The following is a 14,643-nucleotide window of genomic DNA, read 5'->3' as shown; positions in this document are numbered from 1 at the left end:
GAAGTAATTATGGGTCTTCGTATGGCAAGGACTTTATCTCCTACTTGAAAGGATCTCGGGCGAACTCTTTTATTGAAGGCGCGAGACAACCGAGCTTGATAACATTTAAGACTCTGTTGAGCTCCCAACCTCTTCTCATCAAGAGACTCCAACTATGCTAATCGAAGTCTAACATTTTCTTCATCAGTGATCCCTTCTTGAATAGCCAGACGTAATGAAGGTATTTGACACTCAAGTGGCAAGACGGCTTCAACTCCATAAACTAGTGAATAAGGAGTTGCTTGTGTTGGCGTGCGGTAAGTCGTCCTATATGCCCATAGAGCTTCTTCCATATGGCCATTCCAATCTCGTTTGGATTTGGAGACGACTTTTTTTAGCAAGTTGCATAGAGTTTTGTTGAATGCCTTAGCTAGACCATTGGCGGCAGCATTGTACATCGAAGAGTTACGTTGCTTGAAGTCAAAGAGATCACAAATCTTGTTCATCAACTTATTATCGAATGGCTTTCCATTATTCGTTATTATGTAGTGAGGAATGCCAAAGCGATAAATAATGTTTACTCTGATGAAATTTGCAACATTTTCCTTCTTTACTTCCTTGAGAGCAACAACTTCAGCCCATTTTGAGAAGTAGTCGGTTGCAACCAGGATGTGTAGGTGCCCACTAGAGGACTTTGGCAGTGGTCCAACAACATCCAATCCCCAAGCTTCAAATGGCCAGGATGCCACAGTCGGGTGCAATACTTCAGGAGGTTGGTGAATAAAATTTGCATGGAATTGACAAGCCTTGCATCTTCGATCATAGTCCAAGCAATCTTTTACCATTGTTGGCCAATAATATCTCATCCTTTTTATATGGAAGTGGAGCTTTGGTCCAGACTGGTGTGACCCACATACCCCAGAATGCACTTCTTGCAAAGCTTGGAGTGCTTCATCTTCTCCTAAGCATCGTAAGAGTACTCCCTTGAATGATCTTCTGTATAGGGTATCTTTGTAGTAAAGGAAGCGAGGTGCACGACGACGGATTTCAGTTCTTCTCTGCGGATTTTCTGGAAGTAGCCCATAGCACAAGTAGTCAATAATGGGTTGTCGCTATTCTTCTCTCTCGACTTCAGAAATAGCAACAAGATGCTTGAGTTCATTTTCTTCACCTTCAACATCACTTGGCGGCGGTACTACCCATTTTTGGCAGACAGTAACTTGCGCTTGATCAGGCAGGGTTAAAATATGAAGCTAGGGCAGCTAAAGCATCTGCCTTCTTATTTTCTTTCCTTGGAACATGCTGAATAGTCACATCACCGAGCCACCCCATTAACGTTTTAGCTTAATCATGATATGGGCATAGTTCAGGCTTCTTGACCTCGTAACTACCTAAAAGTTGATTGACCACTAACTGAGAGTCGCTAAAAACTTGCAATTGCAACAGCTTCATTTCGACAGCCATTTCAAGCCCAAGTATTAGTGCTTGATACTTAGTAATGTTGTTAGAGTAGAGTTGCGTCAACGTAAAAGAGTAGGGCAGAACTTCACCTTGAGAAGTGACAAATACTACACCAGCACCAGCTCTTCCGCGATGTGCAGCACCATCAAAGTACATCTTCCATGGAGGCTGAACTTTGATGACCATGGCATCCTCATCAGGTAGTTTGTCAGTTAGCTCCCAATCATCAGGTATAGGGTGATCTTCTAAGAAGTCCGCTAACGCTTGTCCTTTTATATCTTTCTAATGGATGTACACGATTTCAAATTGTTGAAACTAGAGGTACCACCTTGTTAGTCGATCACTAAGGACAGGTTTTGACATCACGAACTTGATGGGATTTGCCTTAGAAACAAAACGAACAACATGAGCTTGAAAGTAGTGCTTCAACTTTTAAATTGAGAAGACTAGCGCCAAACACAATTTTTCAATTGGCGAATAATTCAGCTCATTCGGTGTCATCATCCTGCTCAAGTAGTAAAGAGAGTTTTCTTTCCCTTCACTATTTTCTTGGGCCAACAGTGCTCCAACAGATCTTTCTTGTGCCGAAATGTATAGTATCAATGGCTTTCCAGGTATAGGGGCTGCTAAAATTGGAGGCTTCATCAAGTAGGATTTAATGCTCACAAAGGCATTACTGCACGCTTGGTTCCATTTGAAAGGGACGCCTTTCTTCATAAGGCGACTGAATGGTTGACACCTCCCAGCTAGGTTCGAGATGAATCTCCTAAGGTACGCTAACTTTCCTTGCAGACTTTTCAATTCATGGATATCTTGAGGCTCAGGCATTTTCAAAATGTCATCCACTTTGGCTTGATCAATTTCGATCCCTCGATGTTGGACAACGAAACCAAGGAACTTTCCAGAAGTAACTCCAAAGGCACATTTCAATGGATTCATCCTAAGTTGGTATCTCCGGAGCAATTCAAATACCATCTTCAAGTCCTTCAAGTGGTCGCCCTTCTCTCTTGATTTTACCACCAAGTCATCAACATAGCATTCGACATTCTTGTGGAGAAGATTGTCAAAAATATTTTGCATAGCCCTTTGGTAAGTAGCATCAACGTTCTTCAAGCCAAAAGGCATTACCTTGTAGCAATAATTACTCTTTGGGGTACAGAATGCAGTAAGCTCTTCATCTTTTGGTGCCATGTGTATTTGATTATAGCCTGATGAACCATCCATAAATGACATTGCCTCGTACCCAGTAGTAGCATCGATCATCAGTTCTGGAATGGGAAGCGGGAACTCATCTTTCGAACACGCATTGTTAAGATCCCTAAAGTCAACGCACACTCGAATCTGGCCATTTTTCTTCCTTACAGGGACAATATTTGAAACCCATGTTGGGTATTTGACTTTACGAATAAAGCCAGTTTCAATGAGTTTGTTAACTTCTATTTCAATCAAGGGAACCAAGTCCGGCCTAAAATGCCTTTGAGCTTGTTTAATAGGGCGAGCACCATTTTTGACTGCAAGGTGGTGGACTGCTACTTTCCGGTCCAAGCCAGGCATCTCTTTGTAACTCCAAGCGAAGACATCCCTGAACTCCTTGAGTAACTCAATATAAGTGCTCTCTTCATCAGCTTCTAGTAAAGCACTTAGGTAGGTGGGTCTTGGCTCTTCATCGGTGCCAAGGTTGACTTCTTTTAAGGCATCAACTGTCGTCTTCACTCCTTCTTCAAGTTCAGGTAGAGCATCTTTCGCATCTTCATCTCCTTGAGGGTACCCATCGTTGAGGGATATGTGATAATACGGTGAAATATGCTCCAATTCTACATTATCCTCCATTGAAGACGGAACACCATTCTCGCTTGTATAGTGACATGATATGAAGAACCTACATTTTCTTCATCTTCGTCACATTCCTTTGTGTAGACCACAGTATATGGCTTTACCTTTAGTACTTCTTCACATGAAACCACAAGTTTTGTTTGTCGCCTCATTCTTGAAGGACCCAAACTTTGGAAATCATTAGAGATATTCTGGATCTTGGGTAGAGCGGGTGTTCTTATACTTTGAAAATTTCTCTGGAACTTGTTCCCCTTCTTTAATGGACCCAATCTCTCAAATACGGAAGTTCTTACAGTTGATTTTCCAAGTCGGTCAAAGACAAAAGGCCCGTTAGAAGTGACAGATCCATCTTCTACAGTGATGTAATTGCTACTCACCCTTCTTATTAAGATGCGCACTGGTGACGGTTGCTTGTATCCCAAACCTTCACGTGGTTGTCTCGTTGCAGCTTCTGATGGTAGCTTCCCTAACTTTGACGGCTCATTAGGATTGTATCCAGCTTTTGCAAATAGCCTATAAGCATTAGGATCAAAACCTTCATCTGTTCTCTTTGTAGGGAGTGCCACATTCTACCAACGATTTTGGGCCACAAACCCTGCAAGCGGCATTGAGGACGACTTTACTGCCTCAATTCGTTTGACCGGAAGAGTTAACTCCTTTAGTATGTTAGCTTAGAGATTAGATGATTCACCTTCATATTTATTCCTTTTAGGGACATATTGGAGCGCACAACTTACTTTCTTGCCATAAGAGGCAATACCCCCTTTATGAGATTTATTCACATTGGCGTTTACCTCCTCAGTAACAGCTTTGTCTTTACCAATAGTTACCTTAGCTATTTTAGTTATGGGCTCGTCATTCTTGCTTTTCATGCCACCATCAACTTTTAACTCCTTCACAATACGGTTCTTCAAGTAGAACTTCGTATCGGCGAAATGTGACTCAGCCTCAGTGAATGGCTCATCATCAGCAACTAACTTCTTCTCGACTTCACCCTCATAGTATTTCAAACATTGGTGGTAGATAGATGGAACCACTTTGTTCTCATGTATCCAAGGCCTTCCAAGCAAGACGTTGTATGAAGTCTTTGAATCGATCACATGTAGCCATGCACTTGATTGAATATCTTCAATGGTGATTTCCAGTCTGATCGCGCCTATGGCTCTTTGCCCCCCTTGGTTGAATCCTTGGATCATCACATGACTTTCTGAGAGTTCGTTCATGGGAATACCAAGTTATTTCACAGTGTGGATTGGCAAAATGTTCACCAAGGATCCTCCATCAACCAAAATTCGATTTACCCTTTCATTGTACATATAGCCAACCAGGTACAATGGGCGTTTATGAGGAGTGTCACCTAGCAAAAGATCGTCATTTGTGAACATGACCTTTTTCTCCCAAGCATTAACTTCTTGAGAAGTGGACTCGATGGGCTTTTCCGAAGCTGGTGCCAATGGTAGGTCATCACTCTTTTCTTCCCCTTGGTCAGCATGGAAACAAGAGGCATCAATGCTCTCATGGGAAATCTTTGTGCGGAACCAACTTGGTAAGAACTCCTCCAAGGTCACTGGATGTCGTGGCTTTTGAGGATGGTGCACCTCCACTTTTGCTTTCTTCAAATATTTAACTGGATTCCATCTCCTTGGTCTTTTCACCATCATTTTACTTGTTGGTTGTTCTATTGATTCTTTTCGTGGGCTCCTTTTGTGGTGCCTACGATGAGTCACCAATGTCCAACCTTCATCATTATCAGGTTGATTGACTTCAGCTTTGTCACTTTCTAGAATTCTTCATCTTTACTTTCTTTAAAACCACATAATTCATCCGGACTGTATGAGCCAAAGGTGATAGAGACTTGGTTTGCGCTTGCTTTCTCATCTTCAAGCATGATATTCTTTTCGCGAGCCAAGTCCATGACTTTGTCCTTGAAGACAAAGCACTTCTCCAGAATGTGGCTTACAAGTCGGTGATATTTGCAGTAGTTTGGGTCATTTGTTTTCCCAGCTTCATTTGGTCGCTTCATCTCCGGAAGCTCAATAAGATTTAACTCGAGGAGTTCTTCGAAAATGGATGGCACATCAGAATCCAGAAATGGGTACTCCTTCTCTTGCATTTCTTTTAGAGTGAGCTTCCCACTTGGCTTATCTTGAAAAGGAGTGGATTTCATACTCTACTTCTTGCTCTCCTTCGTCGTAAACTTCACAGGTGATCTGTTGACATTCATAGCTTATTTGCTTTCAGACTTGGGTACGAACTTGCCCCACTTCCTGACTTCTTGCTTGTCATTCCCTTTGCGAGGTTTATAGATAGGCGGCCTTTCATTTCCAGCGGAGGTCATGCTCAATCCATGTCATGGGCACGAGTTGCAAGTTCTTCAAATGTGACAAGCTTGATACCTTGCAAGATGTAGCGCAGTCCCCAATGCATGCCTTGGATGCACATCTCTATGCCTGAAGCTTCACTAAGCCTGTCTTTGCAGTTGAGGTTTGCATTCCTCCAACGATTGATAAAGTCGATAACTGGTTCCCCCTTTCGTTGAAGAGTATTTGTAAGTTCTATCATACTCACAGTATGTCTCGTACTATAAAAGCGATTGAGGAACTCATGCTCTAGTTGAATCCCAACTGTCGATAGATCTAGCCTCGAGGTCCGTGTACCAGTCAAAAGCATTTCCTTTTAGCGAGCGGACAAATTGCTTGATGAGGTAATCTCCATAATTCCTAGCATTGTTGCACGTCTCTAGGAAGTGCGCAACATGTTACTTTGGGTTACCTTTACCATCAAATTGTTGAAACTTTGGAGGTTGATAGCTAGCAGGCATCTCCAACATATCGACCCTTGCAGTGTACGACTTTGCATATGTAAGGGAGGATTTGGCAGCAACTTCATATTTGTTTTTAATGGTTCCTTCGATAAACTCCTTCAGTTGATCGATTTGAATCATCCCTTCAGATGAAACAGGGATAGCCTTAGTGGATGTTTCTTGTATTGGGGGAGGATCAATCTCTTGAACTTCTGGGAGTTTGTCGGGTGCATAGATGGATTCCTCTTCCATCAAGATTCCCACCATGTCTGTTAGCTTATCAATTCTAGCCTCTTGATTTTGCAAGCATTTGGTCAAGCCAGCGATTGCTTCCGTCAAGTTTGCCAATTGCTCCTCCACGGATGAAGTATTTGTCACCATGGCTTGCATGATTGTCGTGGACGATAGAGAGTAGCATGGATTTTCACACAGATTGATCCTTGATTGGCTCAGTCTATGTGGTGTAAGTGGGGCGGATCCATCACTTGAAGCAGCATCATCTTCCTTCACAACAGAGTGCTTGGATCCGGAGAGGTCAAGTAGAGCAAGAGTTTTCTTGATCTTTTCAGCAACATCGTTTCCTCCTTCAGGTGCATTTGTGGAAGATCTTGCTTCTTTTGAGGATGAAGATCCGAAAATAGGGATTGATGCGAACGACACTTGGGGTGCTTGTTGTCCTAAAGAGCTTGCTTTGCTCCTCGTAACGGGTCCAAAGCTTCCAAAGGTAACATCGAGGATGCTTTCCACATCAGCATAGAACCTGGAGTTAGTAGCCTTGGTGGAAGTTGAACCGGAGTTGATTTTCTTTGAAGCCATTTAATTGTTCTTGAACTTTGGTGATTAAAAGGTTGAGATGAGAGGTAGAGATTATCCCACTGGGCATGCCAGAATTTGTAGACAATAAATTGTGTCAAGAAAATAAAATCAAGACCGAAAAATATCGCAACAATCGTAGTATTTTATTTCGAATATTTGAGTGTTACAATCTCTATGGATCCTCTGATTCTTATTTCCAATTATAAATAAATTCAAAGGCCTTTGAGCTTGATCTTGAATCTATGTTTGTTGCCACGAACGATGATCTTGAATTCAACTAGCACGAACTTTGATTTGAACTCGCACTCCTTGAACCTTGATTTGTTCTTCATTCTTGAGCTTGAACTTGATTTTTTTCTTCGTTCTTGAGCTTGAACTTGATTTGTTCTTCGTTCTTGAGCTTGAACTTGATTTGTTGAACTTGATCTTGATTGCTTGAAGCTTGAAACTTGTGGAGGAACTTGCGGTGTTTGATCCACGAGCTCTCTCTTGCTTCTTGTTATAACTACTGGTCTCTTTTCTGGGTTATGAAGACTCCTATTTATAGTTGTGGGAGGGAAGAGTTGTGATAAGAATAAACTCTTTTTGACCAATCACATTGAAGTGTGACATGGCCGCATTTGATTGGCCAAAACATGTCACTTGCAACGTGGCGCGATTTCATTGGTCTTTCAGTGTGACTGGGCATGCCTTGTCATTTTGACACGTGGCATGATCCTATTGGCTCTTCCGCTTGACTTGGCCGGCCACGTCATTTGACACGTGGCACCAAACTGGGCCTCTAGGAAGATGACATCTTGGGCTTAATGAAGTGGGCTCTTCACTTTAACCCAATTTAAATGGGCTAGCCCAATGGATTAAATAAATAGCCCAATGGATTAAGACTTATTTATTTAATCCATATTTATTGGACTTATATAGTTAGGTCAATTATATTAGCCCATAATATTTATTTGGACCAATATATCTTGAATTTAAAATATAATCCAAATTACTTATTGAATTTAAATTCAATAAATTTTGTATGCCTAAAACTATCTGGAAACCAGAAATCCTTACTACAATTATTTAAAAAAAAAACTATATGGATTCCGGATATGGGAAAACCATATTGCCTTCACTACGGTTCTCCACGATATACAAGCCATAAACATAATGCTAAAATAGACATTAGTAGCATGTTTGGTCAAAAATTGAGGTGTTTGGCCAAACTTTTGGAAGGAAAAAAATGCTTTTGAGGAGAAGCAGAAGTAGTTTTGGAGAAGCAGAAAAAAGTAGTTTCTCTCCAAAAGCATTTTTTGAGAAGCACTTTTGAGAAAATACACTTAGAAGCAGTTTTTAAAGCTTAGTTAAACACTAATTGTTGCTCAGAAGTGCTTTTCAAACTAATTAGCTAAACACAAACTGTTTCTTACCAAAAGTTCTTTTGAGAAAAGCACTTTTGAAAAAAAAATACTTTTCAAAATAAACTGATTTTTGAAACTTGGCCAAACGGGCTATAGGTACCTAAACTCAACCCGGAAATTAGCTAATGAATTTATTTTATGCTTCCAAACTTACGACATGCAAGACTATTAGTTAAGTGCTTCGTTTCTTTATGTTTGGTCGTTAATTTTCCCATTAGATGCTGATTTTTCCCATTATAAAATAGGCGTGGTTAGTAGGAGAGATCTGTCCAGACACTTAGCTTATATTAAATATTCATAGCGTCGGTAGACAACTCACCTACTATAGTTATTTCAATATTTTAAGTCCTAATATTTAATCTTGTTATTGTAGCTCCACCCAACTATTTAATAATTTGGTTATATTACCAACCGATTGGTTAATATGGTTGCCTTGAAAAATAAAAGAAATAAATAAAACTATCCGGATACTGATTATAGGGAAACCAGAAATTGTCCTTGCTACAATTATTCAAAAAAACTATATGGATTCCGGATACGGGAAAATCATATTGCCTTCACTACAGTTCTCCACGATATACAAGCCATAAACATAATGTAAAAAAATAGACATTAGGTCTCTAACTCAACCCCGGAAATTAGTTCATACTTGAGGATTGTTCCCTATAAGGAAACAACAGCTCGTTCCCTCAACTGATGTGAGACATTCTAATACATACACTATTTCCATACATCGGGGAGGCTACAACATTTTCACATGCATGCAATGAAAAAATACATCCCGGTGTACTAAGGTCCCGCCATGCAAGCAATGAAAGAGTGAAAGAATATAGTTATGATGCAATAACAAGAATAGCAAAAGCTTTTGTCAGCAATGAAAATAGAACTGCAAATGAAACACAAAATAGAAAGGGGGAAAATTCCAGATTAAATGATGAGCAAACATTATAGAAGAGACTCCAATAAATCTTTTTCTACAAGCCTATAATAGAAAGAAGATATAACTACACAGTAGTTTCACATTTGAAGCGGAAACAAAACCTGATACACTTCTCTTCCCCAGAGGTCTGACGTTGTCAAAATGCTCCATCCTATTTAAGTAACAAAATTCAGAATGAGGGGATTACATACTCTTTGTCAATGCAGGGCAAGCTGGAACATTGATACAGTGTAGCAACAAAGACCAGGTACACGTGCCCTTGTATTACTGGAGCATTAAGGTATATTTTTTCTTTTTTCCATTTTTCTCTGCAGAATACAAGCATTACTGCAGATTGGATACATTCAAATCAGTCACTTGCAGAAGAAAACAATCAGATCATGGCATTCCTTGTTTTCCTCTGAAGACTATAATTAAGAAAAACAACTTTCTAAGGCATGTTTCCTATATGCACTGGTTGGACCGGAAATTCTCATTCGATAAGAGCGATCCTATCAACTTCTCCAACCTCTTTGCCCCTGCAGTAGGTCTGAGGACGGTGATATTACCTGTAACAGAGCAAGGATCTGTCCCATTCTTCCGACTTCCAACGCACCACCCACCTGGAACAAGCATGCCTTTACCTCTAAATAGGAGTTCAGAATCAATTTTGTCAAGCACCGGATCTTCCCTAGGGAACTTTCTTGCAAAAGGAGCATTACTGTCAACCATCCTTTGCATGTCATCAAGTGTAAGGTAATGTGGGTGTTGCTTTGGAGGGTTATCCCATGATATAAAGTGAAGATCACTGTTTACTGTAGTGTTGCGGAACTCCTGAGCATTACAAACGACAGTATGGAAATAGCCTTCTGGAGAAGAGATGAAATTTGCATAGTACATAAGAACGGTCCGGGGCAAGTTGTCCCATCCCCATACGCAGAAATCAATGAAAGGGCGAGAAAGGGCCATCCAAGCAGACCCTGTAAAGAGAGCAAGAGCAATGTTTTATTGTCTAGTATGCTGAAGTTCAAAAAGCAACATAAATTTATTTTTTTCTAAAGACAAGTTAACAAATTTATTTAAGCTTTTCTTTAAAGCTCTTTTCTTGGCAAATTTATTCAAGCTGGGAAGGGAACAAATGAAGCAACGTTTCCCATATAAAAATTGTTGCTCGTCGTATACTGCTTTTCAGCCCCCTCCAAATAATTATTAGCAGACAGCTAGAAAATTATGCTTTTCCTCAGGCTTCCCCAAAACATCTTCAGAAAGTCATGTCAAACTGAAATTTAAGCTGCTACAATTTTATACTGGCAATAAAGAATGAGACTTGAAAGTTTTATTTAGAAATCTCACGACCCATAACAAGAAATACAAAATAGAAAATGTATCAAGCCGCACAGTTGTCAAACTTGGCATTGTTCAACAGCGTAAATATGATCATAGAGAGAGTCTCTTCAGCAAAAACATGTGTACCAGTGAATAGAATTTCCTGATTGAAACAGTCCATCAAAGCTGTAGGGAATTGAACTAGATTCCTATTAGCAAACAGAATGATAGAGGCAGAATGACGATCAATATCTCCCTCATTTCATCCATATGAATGTAAGACAATGGTGGTCATAATGTTGAAAAGGTCTCATCAGTGATGTGTCTGAAAACAAACCTACTACGCATAGAATTTCATCAGAGGAGACCTATAATCTCAGGCAATTCTAGTCAAGGGATCCTGAATCTAAACTGATCTTGGAAACTCTACCATCTTTAGGCGAATAATACTTTCGACAATGTAGTTAATAAATCCTGAATCTACACTGATTTTGGAAACCCTTACCATCCACACCAATGACAAGTGCAGTTGTTGTTAAGGTCAAACTTCACTTCCTTCACAGAGTATCTTAATTCGTTAGTGTTCGTACCAGATATCAAAACCCTCCAATGTGGCCGTTGTGGATTCCTTTTATCAGTGTCAACTGTCACTTGGAATTCAAAATATATTGAAGGCTGTTAATACAAGGGGCTGTTTTGGTTCTTTCTGGAGAGCATCAAATCAACCACTTTAATTTTGCTTTGCGAGTGACCCTCTTCCGGGCTAAAAAGGGAAGTGCTTCCCAATAAATAACACGCAGGCTAATTGCTTTGACAGCCAATGTCTCCATATACTAAAATTTCCAACAATTACCCTGTGTCCATAAGTTCTCAATCTTCACTAAGAACATACATTAATCCTATAAAATGTTTCCGCTATGCTGGGGAAAACATTTGGGGCAAAGATGACCTCTAAAAAATGTTCTCCTCCACTTCTACTTTCCCTATCCTTGAGCTTTATTTGTCATATTTAAGACATCCTCTTAAACCATCCAAAATACTTAGTATGCACTTATGAGCTCTCACTGTTCATTTAACCACACTACATTGTAATAAAGCATAGCATAATTTTCTTTTCAAATCAACCAGTAATGCAAACACACGTTGTTTCTCAGCATCTTGGCAAAGGAAGAAGTCAAAGTTGAAGTGCATTGGCGCCCTTACAAAGAAACAGTTTATTGGCCATGAATGATTAAATTCTTGAGCATCTTATCCATTCAGTAGAAAAGAGAATTCTGCATATCATGTCTTCCCTAATACTGTATGTGATTTAGCAACAGTAATTACAAGTTATAACTCGAATAAGGTGTATGCCACCAGAATCAAGCCCTGGGCTAGTATAAGATAGGCAATCCAGATACATTGGGGGGTACTTAAATTTCTTCTGCTTTTGTTCTTCACATTTTCAACTTTTCTATGTAACTGATCAAAATACTGGATCAATTCAGAGATTTTGTGATAAAGAAAAGAATTGAAAGCAAGACAACTCAGTTTAGCAAACGTGAATGGGTAATGATTAATTCACCATCACATATAAAGCATAACGTGAGCTAAAAGAAAAAAGTTCAAATCTTTGAGCCCAAGCATAAAATGATGCCAAACCTCACCAGTAAAAAGCTTAAAAGCTGTTGGCACACTTCTTCTCTGTGTAATCCAGAAAACATCTGCCTTTTTAGTCATGTACAATCCCGGATCAATAATAATCGGCTTTGCCCTTTGAAACCTTCAGAAATAAAAATCAAATTAAACCTAAGTAACTAATCCTCAATTCTCAAACCCAAAAATAGAATCAAGAAAAGCATTTTCCTTTGTGGCACAAATTAGAATAATAACTTACTCCTTCCAGCCAATTTTACTTGTGTGATCAATGAAGTTAAGATCCCGGGGCAAATACGAAAATGTATGAAGCAGATCTAATCAACAACAAAAAAAAAAAAAAATCAACATCCTCGTTACACCCAGAATTAAGGTACTAATTCAAAAAAGAGAGAGAGGCTTTTTTTTACCATCTTGAGTAACAAGTGGGTAATCAGAAGCACTGAGGTTAATGAACCAATCCCATTCACCACCTTCCTTAAGCAAAATGGCAGCAGCGTGAAGGGTATTCGCAACCATAGTGGGGCCCCGGTAAGTAACCAGATTAGCTTTAGTAATCATCCGCACATTCTTAAATTTGTTAAAAATCGGGTGATTAGTCACATAATTACGCAGATCGAGCCGCTCCTCGGGTGAAGACTCAGCATCGAGATGCACAACGTACTGGTTATTCGGGTGGTACAGAGCTTGAAGGGTTCGCTTCGTCATGTTGCCGTCGCCAGCGGAGCCGGAGATTAAATAAGCAAAACGCGGCGGCGGAGGAACGGCGGAGATAGGTAAAGGTTTAAGCTTTGATTCGACAAAGACATTGGCGGCGGCTGAATAGGAAGAGTAGTAGCGATAAAGGGGTAATAAAGGAGTGCCGTCCGGTGAAGTTAGGGTTGTGAGGAATAAGAGAAAAAGGGAAACAATGGAGCCTATAGCAAGTGGAAAGATCCACTTCCGCTCCATTGTTGTTGGGTGTCTAAGGTGTAAATAATAGGTTTTGAGCTTCTTCATTTTAAATTTAAGGTGATCTGACTAAAATGAGATGAAGCGGTGGAGGAATTTTGAAGCTGTTGTCATTGCTGTAAATGAAAAACTAAAAATGGTGTAGATTTTAGAGACATCTGAACAATCTGAACTGAGTTGTGTAATCTGAAGGGAAAATTACAAGATTAAGTGAATCTCTACAGGTGTAATCTTTTCGTGGGAGTGTTATATTATGGATTTTTGCTAAAGACGGTGGAACAGTGGTGGAGTGAAATTAGGTGGGAAGATGAAAAATGGAAGGTGTACTTAACGGTGCCAATATAGAAAGGCCGGCAAGTGCAGGGGAAGTATGTTTTTATTGTCTATTTTGAGATTTGAGCACAATGGTCAAGAATTAAATAAAAAATTAAATTCTCTAATTAAAAATAAAATTGTTTTATTTAAAAACTGGATAACAATTAAACTTATATTGTAATTTTAAAAATCCGTAATTTCACCTAATACCAATTGATAAACGTAAAGATAAGTAATTGAAATTGACAATGATATAAAGCATACCAGAGTCTGAACAGGATTCAGCCCTCGAGCTTGAATACCCTCGAATTGGTTTGTGCAAGATCAGTCAAAATGCAACAAGCTGGTGAACAAGAATATAAGCCAGAAAGTGTTGTATTGTTTTGATATGCGTGAATGTAAGGTGTTTACAAGATGATTAAGACCCTCTTTATACAGTAGAGGAACCTTATTTATGGTACAATTCTAATTAGGAAGTAAATCCCATGATTAACTAGATAACCGCTCTTAATTTGATTTGTTCCGAGATTTACGCCATGATCTTCGGTCGGTCACAGTTATCTCGCCTTTCTGTTATTGTGCTTTGCTCGAAGTTTGTCATATTTGGTCTCAATCGCTGCTGGCCTCGATTTCGACGGGCACCTCGATCCTCGAACTTCATATCTTATTTTCGTGCTCTGGTCTGGTCCATTACGAGGCTAACCCTTAATGTCGTTCCCTGATCTCGATCAAATAGCATAATCGGGTAGGATCAATTTTAACCGAATATAAAAATAATCTTATCTATCTCACCACACCACTCGACTGTGAACCCCTTCAGTTGGAGGAATAGCACGATATTTATTCATAATAAACATAATTAATTATCTGAAGATCAAGACTGACAATACGTTATACTTGGATGAAATTACACTAATAAAAGAAAAAAATTAAATAAATATGCTTTAAGTTAAATCCATTTTGATTTTTTATTTTGGTTTTGTTTTGCGTGTTTGAAGTGTCTACGGTTCACGGTCTCCAATCCGTGACAGAGGGGAATCATTTTATGACTTGTGACGTGTGAGCTTCTTTGAGTAATCTGGAAGGTTTTGAGTTATGATTTGAAAATTTTGTTTTATACCTCTTGTTTTATTTACTTATTTTTTGTAATCAAAGAGCTTGATTTGCCCATCGCCGACCGGTGGTGCGTAATTATGAAT

At 39.5% G+C, this 14,643-nt stretch overlaps 1 protein-coding gene across 1 annotated transcript; it reads right to left on the bottom strand.

Annotated features, from left to right (window-relative positions):
- Positions 1–9,225: 9,225 nt before the first annotated feature.
- Positions 9,226–13,479, bottom strand: LOC107826374 (beta-glucuronosyltransferase GlcAT14B-like). The gene is made up of 4 exons (XM_016653338.2): positions 12,589–13,479; positions 12,420–12,495; positions 12,190–12,305; positions 9,226–10,197 (listed from the first exon to the last, which is right to left on the bottom strand). The coding sequence occupies exons 1-4, from the start codon at positions 13,175–13,177 to the stop codon at positions 9,683–9,685; spliced, it is 1,296 nt and encodes a 431-aa protein (XP_016508824.1). The 5' UTR covers positions 13,178–13,479; the 3' UTR covers positions 9,226–9,682.
- Positions 13,480–14,643: the final 1,164 nt, after the last annotated feature.

Source organism: Nicotiana tabacum, chromosome 3 (assembly GCF_000715075.1).
Source record: "Nicotiana tabacum cultivar K326 chromosome 3, ASM71507v2, whole genome shotgun sequence".
Taxonomy (NCBI): Eukaryota; Viridiplantae; Streptophyta; class Magnoliopsida; order Solanales; family Solanaceae; genus Nicotiana; species Nicotiana tabacum.
This window is presented reverse-complemented; position numbering and strand designations above follow the sequence as displayed.